A 20,862-nucleotide genomic window follows, 5' to 3' on the forward strand; every position below is an offset into this window, starting at 1 on the left:
CCAGTCCGCCTGTGTTTACCGGCCTACTTATACGAAAATGTGGTTTCATCAGTGGAGGGGGTTATGGATGTTGGTTCCCACCTGAACTTTCACCTCAAAAAGCTGCACTGTGCCATCTCACCTGTGGGCGGTCCCTGTGTGTTTATAGATGTGGGCGGGGCCAACCGTTTAACAGGACTGGCATGCACTAACAGGCACACTTACATGCACTAACATGCACTAACATGCACGCCCTACCATAGCGGCTGCCAGAACAAAGAACAGAGAAATTTAGATTACAACACAGGTGAAGGGGGGTGTGACTTACTTCTCTGCTCAGGATGACTACACTATATCTTTACATAGACAATACTTGTTTGCTGCTGTAGTTTCTTGTTTACAGAACCTTTATATTCACAGGCAAAAGACTAACTGTGCTTCTTAAGTAGTTGTACGTCATATTGACTCAAGTAATGGAGTTGTTTACTTTGTCCACCTCTGTTTATCACTGCTGTCTCTTCTTATGAGTGAAGAGTTTTCACTTTTACATTATTTGATCGTTTTAAAATTACAAACTGTGGTCAGCTGGAAAAAAAACACTCAAGACAAAGAAATGACACTTTAAGAATTTCTGAGTTAGATTTACTGGAATGTAAATACATTTTTAACAAGTAACAAGAATTACCTACAGTATGTATATCAAAGCACTGTTAGTCAATAAATCCATTTAAACATAATTCTATGAAACACAAGTAATTAACACATTACTGGGAGCAGCAGTGGTTAAAGCTTATTAGGAACTATGAATGAGTGTTATAAAACAGGTGTCAAAAGGCACACCTTCCAGATCCAACATGGATCTCAACTAGAGGTAAACGTTTTTAAACTGCACCGAAGTAATGACATGCCACTGTGTGAGGCCTGTTTTATTGGTGCTCTTTGAGGAATTCTTTCATATAGGCAGCCAGGGCTTCAGTGTCCTCCAGTGTTACAGCGTTGTACAGAGATGCACGCATTCCCCCAACTGACCTGCAGAGGGAGACAAATTGTCTTTATTTGAGATCTTCAAATGCAGAGGCAGCTTTGTAACAGGGCCGTTACAAGAAAAAAAATCCATTATGCATCTAGATGCTGGTGTTTCTGTCTAACTTTACGTTACCTTACATGTGAAAAGTTTCAGTACCCAGTATTCTCTCTTGTAACCCATTAATGGAACAACAGGGAGGAGGCACAAACTAACCTGTGTCCTTTCAGTGATATCATTCCACGTTTAGATGCTCCGTCCAGAAACTCCTTTTCCAAGGCGTCATCTCCCTCTTTCTTCCCCACGCGAAATGTTACATTCATGCGGCTTCGACAACCCTGATCCACAGGACACCTGGACAGGTGGACACAGCAGTAAGAAGTTCCAATTTTAATTTTTCACTGCAGTATTTGAAATCACTTTCTTCGCTACAGACAGTAACAGTGTGCAGTTGTAAGGGGTGTGTAGATAGCACCATAATTTCTTGTGTGTGTATTGCTGTAGTTACAGAAGATGAGTTGAAGCATACTTAAATGAAGTGAATGTGTGATTTGCACTGGCTCTTTTTGTGATGTTCATCTTGATTTTAGCTGAACAGTGACCATTTGTTTTTAAATATGCTGACCTGTAGCCCTCTATCAAAGCCTGACATTTAGTCAAGATTAAGAGTAGAAACTCATGATTGAAGTATAAATAGTAATTCATCATCAGTCTGAGGTTTATGATACAAGATCTTAAAATCTGTGATCTAATGTCCAATGTCGTTTTTCTTGTTAGATCTTGGAGCTCAGTTTTATGCTTTTTAATTCTTCATTAGACCTTTTGTGAACCAGCTGGAGAGTTAGACCATCATCCAGCCGGGAAAGCACTACAGTATTTCATGATTTTTCAGTTAGATTACAGTTTAAAGCTCGTCATTATAAATAAAGAGTGCACCTGGACTGCCACTGATGGTTCACAGTGTCAAACATTCGTAGAAAGTTTTGACCTTCACTAAATTTCCTATTTTAAACATCCACCACAAAAGTGTTTTGATACTCACGAATAGAAACCATTAGAAGCATTGATGATGTCATAAATCATGGAGGATTTCTGCTTGTTGAGCGTTTCCATGGCAGCGCTGCCACCGTTGTTCTTAATCCACTCCAGCACCAGACCCATGATGTAGATACTGCACCGACAGAATGAAAGAGTCACACAAAAAACTAGTGTTTGATATTGATATTTCGAGAAATAGGCTTATTCACTTTGTTGCTGAGAGTTAGCCTTTAACATACACTATAAGGTTATAGCCAGCAGCTAGTTAGCATAGCTTAGCAATAAAGACAGGGGGAGAGTTAAGAGTTAAATCTCACTGTTACAGCAAAAATAAAATCAAAGATGGACAGAGGTGAGTCTGTACCTGAAACATGGCGGTGTGTTGTAGAGGGAGTTATTCTCTGCCTGCACCTTGTAGTCCAGGACAATGGGACACTCTTTCAGAGCGTGGCCTAACAAGTCCTCTCGCACAATGACCACAGTTACCCCGGCACAGCCCACGTTCTTCTGAGCTCCGGCGAAAATCAGCCCAAACTACACAATGGAAGAGGACACATTATACTTTAAATACGGTGTGGTTGTAACCACGCTATCAACTCGTGGAGCGAAAACTGTTGAGCTGTGAATTTAGCTTGAGGGAATCACAAGACGACCAAAATCAACAGGAATTACGGCGGCTATTTCAGGACATCTCTGACTCAGACTTGGCTAAATTGCCTTCAGTCTAAGCTGTATGCACTTTGTCAGGCTCAGCTTAACATAGGCTCAACTGTTGCTTAGCTAAATGATCATAGGAACAGCTATTTGATATTAATATGCTGAAGTTTAGCATCTTAGCTTGCTAAGAACACTACTATCATGTCTTCATTTGTCTTATTCTTTTATTTTTATATGATTTTTCTCTTATTTTGTCTTTCTATAACTAACCTTGCTTTTTCTTATATAACTTGAACTAACTTAAAATAAGTGTGCATCTTGTTTTGACTTTTACATGGGAGCTGTTGTTGCCATATCAAATGCCCCTTATGATTAATAGATTATAAAGTAAAAAAATCGAAAAAAAAATTTCAGTATCATTGTCCTCACCTTCGACACATCCACAGGTCGGGACAGGAAGTTGGAGGACATGTCACTGACGAGGACCCCCCCGTTTGTTTCAGGTGTGAAGTTGTATTCCACGCCGTGGACTGTCTCGTTGCAGCAGTAGTACACGTAGGAGGCTGAGGGGTTCAGGGTCCAGCTGCTGGAGTCAGGGATTTCTGGAGACAGCATCAACAGGACACACTAAAACAACTAGACTGAACAGTCTAAATATGAACATGCTCACAATGGCAATGTTTAAATGCTACACAACAGGTATAATAGTTACCATGTTCACCATATGAGTTTAGCGTCTTAGCATGCTTTTGCTAATGAGCAATTAACATTAAATACAGCTGAGACTGGATTCCTCCTCTGGCCAACATATATACGTGTACCAAATTTCAATTTCACACAAATGTCAACCTGCTGGTGGTGCTAGGACAAGGCAAAGCATCCTGTGGAAACCAAGAATTAGACATTCATGTTAATCCAACCAACACTTGTTGACATATTTCAATCTGGACCAAAGTGGTGGACTAACACTGTGATCATCAGAGCCACGCTGCTAAAAACTGCATCATGGTCTTGCATTACTTGACTGTAATATCCATGTCACCCTGAATGCTTTTGCAAATACACCTAACACACCCGGCCTCAATCCAGTTTATTTGGTTATTTTTAAATCTAGTCCTTTAAACCACACTAGTGTAACAAGAAAATTCACTCCGTCCAAATATTTTTGTCCATTTGGTGAAGTAATCTCTTTAGTATAAACCACTGTCTCCAAACATTAGGATGAACAAGAAAGCCCATTGAAAATCCCAGTCGGACACAACCATGTGGAAAAGGCTGCTCGCATACCAGAGTCTTTGGTAGTCGGCTCTTTTTGTTCGTTACGTAACAGCCTGGACACACAGCCAGAGTTTGCAGAGGTGCTGTCCTAATGCAGCATGAATGACAATGGCCAACTCATATGAGCTGAAACTGCTTTTTGATGTGGTGATAGCTATTATGTTGCACTTAAAAACAAAAAAGAGAAATAAATAAAATAGAAATTCCTTGTGTCATCCAAGAAATGCCTTGAGTTACAAAAACCTAACTTAATCTGCTAATACATGTGACTACAAAAATGATGGTGGTGGCAGTTATTGATGATTTTCTTTCTAATCTTTATTAGAACAGGCCAAAAAGACCATTATTAGTCTACCACCCCACCATGCACACAGACTTACTTGTGTAACTATCCAGCTTCGGGTGGACAATGTTGACTTTGCCATATTTCTCTGCTTCTTTTGCCGCTTTTGACGACCACGTGCCAGTCACCAGGTAATCGGCGCACTTGTCCTCTTTGAGGCCAATCAGGTTGAGAGGAACGGCGCTGAACTGTCCAGAGCCGCCACCTTGCAGAAACATCACCTTATAGTTGTCTGGGATATTTCTGTGAAGACAAAGGTCACTGTGTTAAACACCACACACAGACAGAAGTAAAGATTAATGGATTCATGCTGATGCAGATGGCAAAATATCAATAGCAGACACAATATCAATACCTGATCCACATGGTTGAGCATTCTGGTGAAAAGTAAATATTAGCATAAAAGCCAAGATTAATAACATTTAGTAAAAAGTAGATTAAAATAGAAGGGACGGTGTCTATTTCTTTAAGAATAACCTAGAAAAAAAAAACAAACACTCGAATATCTGGTTCAACCAGTTTGTGTGCCATCAACATTCTTTTGCATAAAACCAGAGGGGATTTATAAAACTCAGTCCGCCTATTTTGACCAGAGATGAATGTTTATTTACAGCTGACTTTTTAGAATTAAAGAAATTATTTTAATAATGGAATATCAGATGAATATAATGTAATATAATAATAGTACATACATTTTGTTTGTTGATTTCTTTGTGATTATTCGTCACATTTCGCATAAGTAAATGTGTTTTGGTTATTCAACTTTTGAATTGCAAACCTTAAGGTCGATGTGATATTTTATTACTATGCTATGTTGTTTACTTGTCAGTCAGTCAGATGGATGGATTGGGAATTTCTTGAATGTTGAATGTCGTCCTGTCTGTCCTGCACTATGGCATTAAGTTCTCTCAGCACTTTTATGACTTGATAGAGGAGTATCTTTTCCACCTAACTACATGAGCTTGTGTTTGATCAAGACAGCATTAAATCCAAATCCTTAAGAATAAAAAGTACCAGAATTCATAAAATATGTCAAACACACTGTTTGTAAGATCAGAATCTTCTTTGACAGACTGTAGAAAGTGCATCACAAAGTTCAACTCTTACTAATGAATCGTACCACATGGAGAAACACGCCTAGTTAGCTAACAAACCCTAAATCTATTTGGCATTAAGCCTTCAAAAATATGACATGTATGTACAAGAGAGGCAGAGGAGAAACTAATAAGATGTATTAGTGTATTACCAATATAATGATACTGTATTACCAACATATTGTGGATATAGTAAGCTGAAGTTGTAAGAGAATATGAGTGAAATTTTCAAAGTGTTATGGGGCCGTAGGAAAACATGAGGAGAGACCACTTACAACAACTCTCGCAGGAGACTCTCTGTTTTGTTGAGGATTTTGTTGAAGTCTGATGATCGGTGACTCATTTCTGGTTTGAACAAAATTAAGAATATTTGAGTTTCATCTCACAGTCATTTGGCATTTATTGATTATATTTTGGTCATTTAACACTGGCACTCATCTATAGCACAGACTCCATAGAGTCAGGAAGCAGGGGTCAGCTAGGGCAGATAATACATTATACTGCATTATACTGACAGGTGTTTCTATTATAATCAATACAGTTCAACAGCATCAGAAACTACTGAACATTATAACCTTAATGAAGGGAGGTTTTATTACAGGACTGTTGTATTAGACAGCATTAGTTTTAGCTGGGTGTACCTAATAAAATGGCAAATGAATGTGTGTATTTATCATGAAAAATACAATAGTTTTGTTTCATAATTATTCAAATTCAACTTATTCTACTCACCAAGAACACTAATGCCAACGCCACTGTAGTTGAGGAGCTCCTTCTGTGCTTGTAGCAGCACCTGCAACAGGTCACATTATAACACATATCAGTCACATAGTCACATGTTAAATCAGTCAAGTCCAAAACTGAGAGGCAAACTACAGGAGCTGATGTGTTCAGTCTTTGTCAGTATCCAAGATGTGGTGTCATTAAAATGTTTGCATTAAACTGTATTGCCATTTGTAACAATCATTTTTCATTATTGATTAATCTGCAGCTTATTTTCATAATTAATCATTTGGTCTGTAAAAATTAGAAAATAATAAGAAAGAAAAAAAAATCACAATTTCTCACAATCCCAACTTTTTGAAAGCTAATGTGAAGTCCTCATATCAAATTGCTTTTATCTGGGTGCCTGTTTTACAACATTTGTCTGTTCAATTGTGGTTAGATTCCATGTTTGCACTTGCAAGTTGCAGAATAAAGTTGAATCTAATCTAGTTTGGTGAGTAAGAGCTCTGATTTATTCCTCTCTGTTTTCCTGCCATCTAGAGGCTGACTCTGCTGCTGCCAGTGAGGCACAAAGGAGCAGGTTTCCACATGAATGACGGAGGCTGATGCAACTCAACGCTTGAGTTTCAGTCTGTTTGAGCTGCCGACAAACGCCAAGCGTCAGCGGCAGTGAGACCTTCTCAAATGCCAGTGTCTGTCTTCAAGAAAGAGACAATCTGACCAATAGATGAACAGTTAACACAAGCATGCTTAGTTTTTAACATTATATAATATTTCCTCATCCACATTATAGACAGAAAGACTCGAAATGAGAGCCTGAAGCGTGCATCTGCAAAAAAAACAGCCTTGCATCACAGTGAATCAAAACCTCTACGTTTACGGGACATTTTTCTTTGCACTGTTTTACACTTAGCTCGTCTTTTACAGCTTCTTTCTCAATATCATTAACGTCACACGAACAAAAACAAGGACCTGAACTTACGGACTGGGGGAGTTTTGCAGGTCCAGCGCCAAAGTTGATGGTTTGTTTCTGCTCCATGATGTAAACGGTTTCCTGTGTTCAGCCGGTGGATGTTGCCTCTGGTTGATTCAGCGGATTGAATGATTTTCCCGTCTGCCTCAACTCAACTTCGGCTGTACTCCTCCTGTACTGGTCGGCGCGGATGCCAATTACTTCGCCTTGTGAAATGTTGCGTTCAGGCGCTGCTCGTAAACGCGTAAACTCGACTAACAAGATGAGGTAGATTGTGAGTAATGTGCGCATTATGTACTGCAGCGGTTGGTTGATTAATCGATTAGTCGTTCAAAAAAAAATTAATTTTGATTTGAGTCATTTTTCACGCAGAAATGCCATAAAATTTGCTGTTATACATTGTGTTATACATTTTGTATATTAGCAGATATTGTGATTTTTGGGGGGTTGATTTTTATCACGTCAGCAAACTCTGGACTACAATTTTGCAAAAAAAAAGGGAGGACAGTGGATTTTGTCCCCCATCAATTACACTGAAGGTGCACCATGAAGGGATCTCTTAACATCCGGTAGAAACAGAAGAAATGATTACAGCAAGAAAACCCCTTGCATTAGGCAGCCGCTTCCTGTGCACTTTGTGGACAAACCAATATTTTCCTCATCACCTGAAGGCAGCACAAGTTCCCAAAAGCTCAGCCAGGCATTCCATTGGCTGGTCTGTTTGATACATGGCTGTCATTGGTGAATATCGATTTATATGTGTGATCGGCTCCATTGACACGCGATCAACATGTGAGTGAGGCAGGAAATCAGACAGATGGAAAACTTCAGTACAAAGCAGGGTTCATTTCAACAATTAATATCATAGTGAACAATGTAGTATCATGACAGACTGTTCAATGAACTGCAACCCATCAGTTGCTGTATTAAAATAACTTTACAGCCAATTAAATCACCTGAACAAAAGGGATGAAACCCTGCAGCAAATAGCTATTATATGACTGAGTTTGTTTCTTTATAGTTCCCCATTGTAAAAAAAAATGAGTTAACACATTTGGCTGCTCTGTCACAATTTCACATGTTTTCAATCACCAATAAATCAATGGGCCCTGCAGCAATTTGGACATTTCAAAACAAGTGCAGGTCAGCATATAGTCTTAACGTCTGATACAGGCTGTGTGTTTAGGTATGGAGGAGAGAAAGGAGTAAGAATGGAGGCTCTCAGAGGACTCCATGTTGTGCCTATCCGTGCCTGTGCATCTAACAAACACAAATTATTTCAGAGGGAAATGAAATCCAGGAAAAACTGTATTGAACCTGCAGCCACTACTGAACTCAACAAAACAACACAGAAAAGGAGAAATACACACCCAACATTATTTATTTTATGATTGATTTTTATGAAAAAAAATGATTCCATATATATTGTAATGTGTAAATACAACACTGCCTCCTATTATGCACATTAACATTATGTGTATAGGCTGGCTGACATCTACACAAGTACAGATCACCTGTGCGTAGACTAACAGACAAAAATCCTACTCTTGTGCATGTTTTTTCCACATGCACAGTGCACACAGGATGCTGTAGCTGAATTTAGTTGAATCTAACCAGAATTGTGTTACTTGAAGAGCTGGTATCTGTAACCATGCTCCACCAGTGGTCCTAAAATAGCATTCAACTTGCTGCTACTCAGAAAACAAAATAGAAACAAATAAAAGAAACAGGAGATAACAGCGAATTTCTGACACACCAACAAAACAGACCAAGCAGATTTTTTTTGGTTCAGACGTGTTTAACCCAGAATCTTATTGTAACACTTCTAAATAATTATATTAAATTGAATATTTAATAATTGGGGATAAATGAAGTATCTTTCTATCTATCTATCTATCTAAACAAGGATGCATTCAGGAACAGTTTCTATTGTTGTGCTGTACACTTTTCTTCACCTCCTTAAGAAACTGTGAAGAAGATAAAACCAGAGCTCAGACATTTTGCCATCCAGTAAACTGACAGTGATCAGTCATCGGTCCAGCTAAGCTGGAAAAATGTGACAAAGATAATTGTGTTTCAGCAGCTCGTGAAGGTCACGAGAGGAGTCTGACTGATTTGCTCTTTTTAAGAGATCACATGGCAGGGATTGCTTGCTTGTGTGTGTGTATGTGTATGTGTGTGTGTGTGTGTCTGTGTGTGTGTGTTTGTGTGTGTGTGTGTGTGTGTGTGTGTGTGTGTGTGTGTGTGTGTGTATGTGTATACTTATACCAGGGTGGGCAGACTGCTCTCATCTCCAGAGAAAACTATAAATAAACAATGAGTGTCCAAATGCCCAATGTGGCCTTTAGGACCCAGATGAAAGAAAGTGCATCTCTGCTTCTCCTTTGGGTGTCTGCCGATCCATTTCCCCCCCTTCCTCTGCGTCCATGTTTCCCACCCTGACTCTGCCCCCGGTACGCCAAAGAAACATGGCGGGGAAGGCGTGCTTGAAGGCCTTTCTGAAGTTGTTGCCCATGAAGGCGTAAACCAGGGGGTTGATAGAGGAGTTGGAGTAAGACATGCAGTGACCCCAGATCTTCAGCTGTGGATGCAAAATAGAGACAGATATTTTTTTCCCATTCTATGTTCCCATTTAAAATTTTTCTTGAAATTTTATCCTTGATGTTACTTAACACAGAAACACAAGACTCTCACAGGTAATGTCACGTTCCTATTGGTTTATGTTAATGTCACCATTTCAACTTTGTAAATGAGAAATCATGATTTGTCTGTCTTTTTGTCTCAAAATACTACAATACCCAATAGCTTTAGCCACTGTTGCTATGGAGGAGATCTGGTCAGAGGTGTGAATTAAAACACCAGTTAAGGAAAAACTCTTTATTACTGAATTTGTGAACAAAACACGGCGCCATAGTTGCTGAATTAATCAAAATTTTCATCCAAATTTAAAACTGGATTGCATTCAGCTGCAGATTTGATTGGAAGTTTCTCGCCTAAATCACCTTGGGAGTTGAAATTAACTTCTACCTCATGCTCGTACCTTTTAGACTAGGCATAGACTTTTTATAGATGAACCAGATATTTTCCAATCTTTGTTTTTTTGCACTGATTAGTGAAGGAGACTGAGAGTTTTATAACGATCCAGCTATGAGTCATGTGACATTGTCTGGGACTTCCAGAAACAGAGGTGCCTGAAATAGCTTCTCCCACTTTGCAGCTCTATCGTTTCCTTATTGCCACCTCATTTATCAAATTTTTTTCTGTTCTCCCCCCAAAACACAAGCATGTTGCTTTCTACTGCAATTTATAGTCCTCATACATATAACTACAAGTTTAGCTGCCAATAACATATATATAATATCTTAACCATGTATGTGGTTTAATTGAATGATCAAATATATTTAAACCCTACATTAAAAAAAAAAGGGCCTAAGCCTAAACTGAGTGTAAATAAAAGCCTTCAGCAGTGAGGCTCATTTAATCAGTCATCATGGAGAGTAGGTCACCTTGTATAGAACGTAACTGCGGAGGCCAAAAGCTTGCAGGAGGATGCAGACCTGGATGGGCCCCCAGCAGATGAGGAACAGGGCCACCATGACCACCACCATCCGGGAGACTCGTGCCCGCACTGCTGCCGCTCGCTCGGCCTGAGCCTGAAGCTGGAGTTAAGGAAGCATTGTGATGTCTTTGTAACCATCAGAAACAAATTCTGTTCTCTGTGGAGTTAACATACGAAAAGTTTCACAAAGCTCCATGACTTTCTCTTACCTGGTAGCTACTGTCGATGGGATTCACGCTGGCTTGGCCAATGCGCTTGAGCATGAAAGCGTAACAGGCAGTGATGGTGAGCAGGGGCAGCAGGTAGACGGCCAAGAAGCTGTAGATGATGAAGGCTTTCTGGAGGCGGGCCGAGGGGAAAACCTCGCTGCAGTACGTCTGAGGGCCAAACCAGTATCCTGGCTCCAGACGCTGGTACACGGCCACAGGGGTCGACAGCAGCAAGGAGCCTGGAGAGCACAGGGGAGGTCAGTGTGTTTTTTCTGTCTTATTTCCATCTTCAGTTGCAGAAAGAATGGCATGTTTGTTCTGAATATACTGTGTAAATGCGTGCATGGTGTATTTTTTCTTTTTCTTTTTGTGATACCTATCCAGATAGACACAGAGATGGCCAGAGCCATGCGGGGGGTGCGGTGTCGCAGTGACTGCAGAGGATAGACAGTCACGTAGCAGCGGTCCACGCTCATCGCTGACAGAGTGATACATGTTGCCTGAGCAGTCACCTTACGCACACACACACGCACACACGCACACACGCACACACACACACACACACACACACACACACACACACACACACACACACACACACACACACACACACACACACACACACACACACACACACACACACACACACACACACACACGGGTAGATGTGATTCTGTTTGACACACATTTTCAAGTTGGTTTTATGTTTTGTGCTTTGTAGAATCAGATGATTTGATGACAGTTAATAACACAACAACAATTTATTATGATAACATCTTAAAGTGGAATATGTTTTTTTGTGCTGATTATTACATTGATTTTATTGGCAAACGTTTCAATGAAAACCTTAGTAGCTTGTATTTCGTCTGGTGTTAAACAAATGCCTTTTAAGGACACAGATACACAAGTCATTCTTATTATACACACACTATACACAACCTTTTAATTTACCTAACATTTTATATTGGATAATTTAGGGACATTAGTACATAATGAGTTTTTACTACATTTGATATGATATCATATGTGGTTATGACATTATATGCAATTATTACATTATCAGTGTCTACAAGCTTTTCAGCTAAAAAAAATTATTGGACCTAGTTGTTTAGGTGGCTGCACATCTAATACTAGTTATTCTGCAATGTACATAATGCTACAAAATACTTTTTTAAAATTACAATTGCAGTACTACATGCTAACCGTTAAGATTTAAGTAGTTGCTCTGATGATTACAAAGTCATTTTTAATGATATTGGTATACGGTATTTGCTTGTTTATGTGTGTGTGTCTCTCACCTGCTGAAGGTAGTTCACTAATCGGCACATAAACTCTCCAAAGATCCAGCTGGGCAGTGGGTACAGTGTGGCAGTGAAGGGCACGCAGCACACCAGAAACAAGATGTCAGTCGTAGCCAGGTTGACTGGAAGAGAAGAAGAACAGTGATTCCTAAAGAGAGAAATGTAATTCAGGATGTGTCAACGCGAGATGCATTCAAGTGAGCAAAAACACCATACATGTACTATGACCCCATAATACTGGCTTTGACCTTTCAAAATTCAAAAACTAACCTGTGATCTCTCTTTTGGACTTTTTCATTGTGATTTTAAGGGTTTTGACGCAAAAATGTGAATTCACGTTTAATATAAATTACCACCAGTCACCATCACTGTCTTTGTTGCCCTGTTACTGCTAATTGTGCTTTAGAATTGTTACCTATGTAAAGGTTTGTGACTGTCTTCATCTGCTGGTGTTTGGTGACCACATGGATGACCAGTGAGTTCCCAACCAGGCCGACCAACATGATGAGACCAAAGAAAGTGGGAACCAGCCAGGCATCGGCCAACACCGGCGGACCCCGCCCCTCCAGAGCTGTGGACTCATTGCATACAGGCCCACAGTCTGGACCGTGATTGGCTGCTGACTCCAATATCATCTTCACAAGTCAAATCAGGAATATTTCTGTGGTGCAAGTAGAACATTAGTTGAGATTGCAGTGTCTGCTATCTTGTATAGTAAATGTATTTTTTAAAAAAACAATGACCTCACTGAAGTACAAATAAAAGGTTTTTAAAAATAGGAATTACAACACACACTGGTGCATTGAAATATGTGCATGATTTATCGTGTTTCTTAAAGTTATTTATATAACACCTGCTAATTTGGATTTATGACATAAAACAAACATGTAAGCATATCAAATAAGCCTTTTGTGTATAATAAACTTCTCCTACCTGTGTTGTGCTCGTTTGCGTCTGCAGCGCTCCCCTCTCTGCTGGTCCGTGATGGGCTGTTGCTCTGTTCTCTGCAGCTCTGAGATGAAAGCACTGTTATAGACCACCATAACTGGGGAGGGGAGGAGGTGTTTGGAGGAGACCAGAGTCATTTTGCGTTGTGAGCATTTATGTGAGCGAAAGGGCGAGAGGCTGACGTAGTAGGAGCTTTTTACAAAATCTCCATCATCACCTGTAATTACCCAGGACTGGCTGCCCTGTAAAATGATTGCAGCCAGATTTGAATAACGTTATTTCATTTTTTCAGCAGGTTCACACACAGAAACTGTAGACAGTGTTAGCTTCAGCTCAAACTGCAGCTGAACCTACTCTTGACTCTATTACAGTCTAAAGTTATTCCCCCACGTTTCATTTTATTAACACCGAGGGTTGATTGACTGCAGAAAACAGGAAACCATAATGACTGGTTAATAACCTGCAAACCAAAATGAACATGAATGCATCATGGAGGCGGCTGGTGGTCGTGGTGACAGGACACCTTGATCTCCCGCCGCTTCCAGCAAAAACACCTGTCATTACATCCGTCATGACCTACAAAGGTGATGCTTGTTGTTTTTGCAGTTGTTGTTTGACATTTTATCCATTATCAGTCATGTAAGAATCATTTTAATTTCTTTCTTGTTTCAGATAGAATAAATGAAAACTGGTATTTTAGGGGAATTATGCTTGTGTGTGCAATGAGTAAACACTTGCCTTTTCTAAATGCGTCATTACCAAAGACAATGAACTTCCATTTTCTTTATGCAACATAGTTTGACAGCAGAAAATATGTTAGCTGAACATGCTCTTGACATTATTTTTTTTGTCATTTTCAACCATACAATTTCTTAAATAAATTTAAGTTATCATGCGTCTACCACTCTCTTGTTTTTTCGTTTCTTTGGAAGTAGAGGTAAAAAAATAATGAATAAGACAATCTGTCTTTGCTGGTTTCAGTTTAATTTGATCTTATCTGCCTTTGACTTTCTTACAGAGGTGGAAGTGGTAAAGAGGTGGACTCAGATGAGTTGTGACGAGCACTTTTCACAGGCATTTGATAGTGTCTCGGAACTCCATGTTTCTTTGAGGCACCTAAAAACAGCTTCCTCTGTAGGTCTGTCAAGTTCTCAAAGAACCATTGGTTGGTTGGCCCTGGATAAGGATCAGGCATTAAACAATCAGATCCAGTATTATTCTAATAATTCATATGACCATCTATCAGTATTATTATCATGATAAATCTATTGATCCCTGAGCAAATTTAGTCATTTTCCATGTTGGAATGTTCATTATAAAGTCTCATAAAACAATAGTATATACATTGGCAGAAGAATAGTTATCGCCTCTCAAGCCTTTAGCAGGACACTTAAAGAGTTTGTTTCAGCCTACGTGTGTGGCAGGACAACAATGAAGGATGTACGTGATTTTGTGACTATAACAGCCCAACTGACCAGTTTGAGGAGGCATTTTGGGTGGCATCCACTGTGGTTCACAGGAGAGCTGTTTGGTCCAAGCCTGCACATCCAGGATGTGTGGATGTATCTCTTGCTTTTTAAAACGTTCTACAACAAAGAGCGCTGAGGCAGAGGGCAGCGTCTTAGATTTTTCCAGCAGGTGTGTAAGGACGACAGGATTTGAGGATGGTAAGGTAGGGTGGAGTTGTCCCTCCTGAGATGAGGCCACTGCAGTGTTTGGGACAGGTAAGCTTTCACTCAGGTGATCCCGCCTCTGAAACTGACGCTTGGACAACTGACTTATGTTTTCATGGAGGACGGCTCTGGATCTAAAGGTCCCATGACTGTTCTTTAGGATGGAGAGGGTGGTGCTGATGTTTCGAGGGTCGATGTGTGTGGTGTCACAAGGTGGGGATTTCCTCTCAGCCAAAGCCTTTAAGAACTCTGAAATCTGAGAAGAGTAGCATTGGGGGAGTATCACAGACACAGCAGAGATCAGATACGTTTTCAAAGACCACATCCTTCAGTGTCCACAGTTGCTACTGTGAACCACACACATCACATGAATCCAGTTTTAATTGGACTTATATTTTAAGTAAACATGTTGTACTTCATAACACAAATGGTCCAAATAAAATCAAAAGTTCTTAGTATTTTATCATCTTATAACCCTTGCAATACCTACCTAGCCCCAAAGTTAGTGAGCACAGTGGAGCTTTTAGCTCCTAAAGAGCCAGCCATTTTCCTTGAGTGGAGATCAGTAATAGAGCTAAATGGATAACTAACTAACACTTAAGTGATAACTGGACATCCATACATCAGTTGGAGCATGTTGCTCACTCTCATAATTCCAAATGAATGCTAATATTACTCAGTAGTTGATGTAAATAGGTAACCGTTTGCTAAAATGTTTGCCATAACAACTTTGTCAGGTGATGTCTTGTATTTAGTCTGTTCTTTTTTTTTTTTTTTAAAGATATGTTTTCGGGCTTTTGTGCCTTTATTGGACAGGATAGTGGAGAGAGACAGGAAATGAGGAGGCAGAGAGAGGGGGAATGACATGCAGTAAAGATGCGGGACTCGAACCGGGGCCAACTGCAGCGAGGACTGTAGCCTCTACACATGGGGCGCCTGCTTAGACCACTACGCCACACGACGCCCTGTATTTAGTCTGTTCTGCCTAACAGAACCAACAGAACCGCCCAAGAAGTGCCAAACTGAAATCAGTGAAAGCTGTTTCAATGTGTATTTTCATTTTAATTACAGGTTTTACATGAGATTTTCTCTAGGTAACTATGATCATCATAAAACATAGTCATATGGATCTCTGTATATGTCCAACTTTAGCACCCCCTAGTGATGGTTTATTTCTGTGCATCCCTCCTTTGTCCCTTGGTGATATTAAAGCTTTACAGATGAAAATGTAACAAAAGGCCAAAAGGTTTGTTCTGAAAAAAATATTATTGAATCTGACAGTAAATACTTTATGTATCAATTTTCACTACCTTAAGCCCATGAGACTCTCTGCTGTCAGAATCTCCATCCTTGTTTTCACTGTCCATGACCCTAAAAGACCGTAAAAAAGGAAAGTGCCGACTTGTTACTTCATTAAATATTAAAAACCTAAAATAGGGATCATTATAACAAAATATTTCAAATTGACTGTACCTCCGTCTCCATCCTCCTTGATACAAAAGTATCAGCGGAAAAGAGGTGATAGCTCATCGGTTAGCTGCAGAAACCTGGACATTATGATGCAACAGTTCTGACAAATGAACTATCACCATGACAATTGATCGGAAGATTCTAATGACAAGTGCACCACCTCCTTGACAACTGCTCAAACTGCGGAACGTAAAACAGTGGCCACACAATGTCATATTAATGGATTTAGCTATTTATTATTTCATATGTATACAGACATATTGCACAGGTTACAAATCTTAAGAGCACGCAATCTATACAAACACAAGTTCCTGGCTTTGATCAAGCAAAAAAAGAAACCAACATAAACTTAATGTACTCTTATGTGAAGGATACATGTTTTGTGCGTTATTTTTTTTTTTGTGCGTTTGTGTGGTTCAAGGGAGATTTACATTCTTTATATTTACACAGCGATAAATATATATTTTAACTTTTCAAAGACTATACAAAAACTGATAAAGCAGATTCAAGACACTCAAACTCCTCCACTTTTGCATACTGCTGGTACACGACACTGGGTAATGGTACACTGTCTTACAGTGTGTTTATCAAACAGCTGTTGTTAACATCTGTGGATTTTGGGTGGGTAGATTCAAACTTGAAAACCGAATACTTAATGGTCTCATCCACTTAGCTTTACCAAGTTAAAGCTGATCAGCTCTCCGCTTTAGTGAGCATGCTTTTGGGCTATGTTGTACCATTTCCTTCTGCATACAAGACATGGTGAGTTTTGACTGAATGAATTAAGATAATGTGCGTATGTGTGTAAAATGGTAGACAGTCACTAAATTAAAAAAAAAAAAAAAAACACCTTGCTTTTGAGGTCCTTCTAAAAGGTTTTTTTTTTTTTAATGCAGGAGCCCAGAATAAAAGAAGCAGGGTCGACATCGGAGGTATCTGAACCTAAAATCAATCAATCATTGTTTTGACTGCACAGATTGTGTTGAAACTTTCCTCTAAGCATGAACACACATACTTGGGCTTCTAGAGTGTGTGTATACAAGTGGTCTGCAGGAAGAGCAGTGGTAGGAAAGGAGGCACGTCCACATCTCAAGGATTTCCTCATGTCCGACTTCCTTGTCAACATTCAGTCTCTCAGTCTTAATAGATGGGACAAGGTTTAGAGCAGGGATTGTGTGGGAGGACGGAGGCTCTATGATGCTCAAATGTTGAAGCTCTCTCCACAGCCACATGTGCCCTTGATGTTGGGATTGTTGAAAACAAATTCAGTGGACAGCTTTGACTCCACAAAGTCCATCTCAGTTCCCAGGAGGGTCAGCTGAGCCTTCTTCTCTATGAACACCCTCACGCCTGCAAGAGAGTAGTAGAGTCAGTTCTCAAAAGTTCTAATGTTGGCATCCACACTGGTTTCATTTTAGGTTCCAATCAATGAAACAGCAACCCTACAAACACATTTTTATTACAGCCACTATGTGAAGAATTTGAAAATGTCTAATTTTACCACCCCCTAGTATTAGTAATAGTTTTTTTTTAAAGAAAATCACTGTGACAGACAGCAAGGCATGCTGTGAATAATCCTCACAAAACTGTATTTGAACTTTGTTCCACCTGTCCTCATAACTCAAATAATCCAAAACATTTTACTATAAAAGAAAACACAATAATAAATGGTTTTACCATCCTGCAGCACTTCCTCATCAGATTTTGCTTTCTCCTTGGTGTAGTCCAGTGTGTAGGTCAGTCCATTACAGCCACGTGTTCTCACGCCAACCTTCAAACCGATCTAGAAAGAGACAGATGGATATAACCAGTCTGTGTAATTTACTCTGTGTAATTTACCATTTACCAATCACTACAGTGTCATCAATTATGCTAAAAGTTATATATTTACACACATGACTACTGGAAAGCAGATGTGTTGGGTTGGACAACTCAAATGCAACTAGTTTGTGAGCTGCATTGTCAAAGTACGCAAAAAATAAAGTGTGTATAATTGTTCCCATCTACCACACTGGAAGGCAGAGTGAAAAACCAGCTATTAAAGAGAGAGAAACACAGAACATGTAGAGAAGCACTGCATGCTCGATGAGACGATGTTTCATTGACTGTTGTTCATATCATTTACTCACATATTCCGGCTTGTCCTGCAACAACGTCCTGATTTTATTCACAGCTGCTGGAGTCTAAAGAGAAAACATAAGATAAATAGGTTACAACTCAGAGCTTTGATATCAATTTTGATTCAGATGAAAGCATTGTATGTAGGTAAAACTTTTTCAAACATACTGAGCAGAGAGTGACAACTGAAAACAAACTGCACTGTTGCTTCAAGTTCCTAAGGCTATTTTGATACTAGTTTCTGCACTGTGACAAGTTTCGGTTGTAGGGATCTGAAATTGTAAAGTACCTACAGTATAATGAAATAACCTGCACCTGTAGCTCCAGCTGTACAGGAGAGGATATAGGTACAAGAAAGTGTTAGCGCTCTCTTTCGGAGGCATTTGGGAGACCAAGGTGAACTACACTGGCCATATGGTGCTAATCCCTTAATGCCGGTGTGTTCATCTGTATGTGTGCACTGTGCTGCCAAATGTACAGTACATTCCAACTGTGTCCCAGCCTGGAATTGTTTCATAAGTATACCGTCAACCCTGTGTAATGGCAATATCCAAAACCTAACTTGTCTAGAATATGTAGTTAATAGCAAGTATTTTGCACTGGATTGTTATTAATATCATCAACCTGTTAGGTTATATGACATTTAATGCATCATTCAATAATGATTATGTTCACCACTGACCTTAAACCGTGACTGGTAAAGAAAAACTAGCATAACTCTTAAATGACACATCATCTGCAGGTGCCTGAGTGCAGAGGAACGTCTCACTACTTAACATTTACTTCAGTGCAAAACCATTATCAGCTCAGGCCATCACATGTACACTTTATCTTCAAACAGCACTGTTAGCAGAGCTCGTCTGGCTGATATTCACCATCATCCCACCCATAACAACAAACCATGACTCTGCACTGGTAGCTTGTTACACCGAGTCTGTTTCATTTATAATAATATCACACGCAGTACTTTTCCACTAACTTCTGATTTTTTTCTGGTATGTTTTTTCCCTATTAGACAGTAAAGAGTGACAGTAAAGTTGGGGAAATTTAAGAGGGTGAAATGTAACAAAAGCTACGACATCACAGATAAAGAGATGGGTGACAAAGAAATGGATAACCAAACTATTCTAGAAGACTTCTAGCACACTCAGAAGCCAACCTCCATTTCAGTATTCTTTGCATTATTCTTTGGCTATTGTTGGCCCCTGCTTCATTAGTTTTATAATTAGAATAATATAATAAGACTTTATTTGTAAAGCACTTTCCAATACAAGTTAAAAAAGTCAAATATAAAAAAAATCCAGACAAATCGAAGCAATATGTAAATGACATTAAAAAGACATCACACAATAAAAACATCGTGCATCTTGTAAGCTACTCGACTTTACGCACTACAGTATACCTTTACAACACTTCTGCATGTTCTGCTGCATGCAGTATTAACCTCGTTAATTTCTAACGTTAATGCAGGTGTTGTTTTCAAAATTGTAATAGAGTCTTAACCTAATGTTGTATGGTATACCGTTGAATTGCTAACACCCAGTTAACGGTCGTTGACGAACTCAAGAGTCGGTGGCACATAATCAAGCAACAGCTTAGCTTAGCAATCTAACGTTATGTTGGCTCGGAGTAACGTTAACATCTAGTACAGATAAATTCTGATTTAAGCCATAATGTCATACACGTATAACCACCCCAGTGTGTACACCAGCTGATGCAAACGCATAGAGAGAAAAGAGTAATGTTCCGGGAAAGTTGTTCTGCTTGTGACGTACAAGTCGTCGATGGTTAGCTAGCTTAGCTAACTTCGGATCACGTAACGTTAGCCAACGGACGCTAGTATAGACGCCACACGCCTCGAGTTAACATACACTGACCGGACAGAAATGTTTTTATACGTGAGTTTAGAACCACAGTTCATCACTTACCAGTGTCAGTGCGGCCCTTGTGGGTAGTATCTTTCTTTTGCTGACCGCTCGGACGGTCGCTCGCACCATGGAGGCAGACATGTTGCTTCATATGAAATCACAACAATTAGTTGCGCATGCGTGTAAAGGCAAGTGGTGACCGCCCCAAATAAGATGCTCGTTCAATGATAGGCTTATATTATGACGGACGGTCGCAACAGCCAATGGGCCTACGGATAAAACACAACGGGAGATGCTCGCAAATTCTGTTTTGTAACTGCTTTGTAATGTTATTGAAGTACCGTATGTTCTTAACTTTCCAATAATGTACTCTTTTCTGGAACTACTTTTGTACCGCTTTTTTCCATTTTCTTTTACTGGTCCATTTTCGTAATCAGTTACTCACAAAAAAAATATCTTACCTGAAGGTCCACTTAGTTATTTTATTCAAACACTTTTTTCAACCAAATCGCAGACTTTCTCAGCGGATAAAAAGTCCACTTTGTTGATCAAACTCCTGTTCCCGAGATCAATAGACCTTTCATGCTCTACTGTGCAATATTTA

General features: G+C 39.6%; 4 protein-coding genes across 5 annotated transcripts; all 4 read right to left on the bottom strand.

Moving 5' to 3' along the window:
• Window positions 1-593: 593 nt before the first annotated feature.
• Window positions 594-7,299, bottom strand: psat1 (phosphoserine aminotransferase 1). The gene is made up of 9 exons (XM_056375413.1): window positions 7,122-7,299; window positions 6,146-6,206; window positions 5,689-5,758; window positions 4,357-4,562; window positions 3,128-3,300; window positions 2,406-2,575; window positions 2,046-2,174; window positions 1,220-1,357; window positions 594-1,008 (listed from the first exon to the last, which is right to left on the bottom strand). The coding sequence occupies exons 1-9, from the start codon at window positions 7,176-7,178 to the stop codon at window positions 906-908; spliced, it is 1,107 nt and encodes a 368-aa protein (XP_056231388.1). The 5' UTR covers window positions 7,179-7,299; the 3' UTR covers window positions 594-905.
• A 2,041-nt stretch (window positions 7,300-9,340) lies between these two features.
• kiss1rb (KISS1 receptor b) lies at window positions 9,341-12,816 on the bottom strand. Its single transcript, XM_056376726.1, has 6 exons — window positions 12,597-12,816; window positions 12,179-12,303; window positions 11,257-11,392; window positions 10,881-11,119; window positions 10,619-10,771; window positions 9,341-9,693 (listed from the first exon to the last, which is right to left on the bottom strand). Exons 1-6 carry the CDS (start codon window positions 12,814-12,816, stop codon window positions 9,457-9,459), a joined length of 1,110 nt encoding a protein of 369 aa, XP_056232701.1. The 3' UTR covers window positions 9,341-9,456.
• Window positions 12,817-14,104: 1,288 nt separating this feature from the next.
• LOC130169397 (uncharacterized) lies at window positions 14,105-16,395 on the bottom strand. 2 transcript variants are annotated; one of them, XM_056376110.1, is made up of 3 exons: window positions 16,113-16,395; window positions 14,605-15,058; window positions 14,105-14,305 (listed from the first exon to the last, which is right to left on the bottom strand). In XM_056376110.1, exons 1-3 carry the CDS (start codon window positions 16,167-16,169, stop codon window positions 14,142-14,144), a joined length of 675 nt encoding a protein of 224 aa, XP_056232085.1. In that variant the 5' UTR covers window positions 16,170-16,395; the 3' UTR covers window positions 14,105-14,141. The 2 variants fall into 2 exon arrangements, with proteins under 2 accessions (XP_056232085.1, XP_056232084.1); XM_056376109.1 differs by lacking the exon at window positions 16,113-16,395 and having other exon boundaries at window positions 14,605-15,596.
• Window positions 16,396-16,483: 88 nt separating this feature from the next.
• isca1 (iron-sulfur cluster assembly 1) lies at window positions 16,484-20,429 on the bottom strand. Its single transcript, XM_056376111.1, has 4 exons — window positions 20,319-20,429; window positions 18,402-18,455; window positions 17,950-18,055; window positions 16,484-17,622 (listed from the first exon to the last, which is right to left on the bottom strand). Exons 1-4 carry the CDS (start codon window positions 20,397-20,399, stop codon window positions 17,474-17,476), a joined length of 390 nt encoding a protein of 129 aa, XP_056232086.1. The 5' UTR covers window positions 20,400-20,429; the 3' UTR covers window positions 16,484-17,473.
• Window positions 20,430-20,862: the final 433 nt, after the last annotated feature.

The sequence above is a fragment of the Seriola aureovittata genome, chromosome 5, assembly GCF_021018895.1.
Source record: "Seriola aureovittata isolate HTS-2021-v1 ecotype China chromosome 5, ASM2101889v1, whole genome shotgun sequence".
NCBI lineage: Eukaryota > Metazoa > Chordata > Actinopteri > Carangiformes > Carangidae > Seriola > Seriola aureovittata.

Coding starts and splice junctions, on each gene's coding strand:
- psat1 (XM_056375413.1), bottom strand. CDS start 7,178: ATGGAGCAGAAACAAACCATCAACTTTGGCGCTGGACCTGCAAAACTC. Junction 4,563..5,688: donor AGTCTCCTGCGAGAGTTGTT/GTAAGTGGTCTC, acceptor TTGTCTTCACAG/AAATATCCCAGACAACTATA. Junction 2,175..2,405: donor AACACACCGCCATGTTTCAG/GTACAGACTCAC, acceptor CTGTCGGTGCAG/TATCTACATCATGGGTCTGG.
- kiss1rb (XM_056376726.1), bottom strand. CDS start 12,816: ATGATATTGGAGTCAGCAGCCAATCACGGTCCAGACTGTGGGCCTGTA. Junction 12,304..12,596: donor AGTCACAAACCTTTACATAG/GTAACAATTCTA, acceptor CTTCTCTTCCAG/TCAACCTGGCTACGACTGAC. Junction 11,393..12,178: donor TAGTGAACTACCTTCAGCAG/GTGAGAGACACA, acceptor TGTGTGCGTAAG/GTGACTGCTCAGGCAACATG.
- LOC130169397 (XM_056376109.1), bottom strand. CDS start 15,127: ATGTGGTCTTTGAAAACGTATCTGATCTCTGCTGTGTCTGTGATACTC. Junction 14,306..14,604: donor CAAAATGCCTCCTCAAACTG/GTCAGTTGGGCT, acceptor ATCCTTATCCAG/GGCCAACCAACCAATGGTTC.
- isca1 (XM_056376111.1), bottom strand. CDS start 20,399: ATGTCTGCCTCCATGGTGCGAGCGACCGTCCGAGCGGTCAGCAAAAGA. Junction 18,456..20,318: donor CAAGGGCCGCACTGACACTG/GTAAGTGATGAA, acceptor TTTTCTCTTTAG/ACTCCAGCAGCTGTGAATAA. Junction 17,623..17,949: donor TGAGGAAGTGCTGCAGGATG/GTAAAACCATTT, acceptor ACTCTCTTGCAG/GCGTGAGGGTGTTCATAGAG.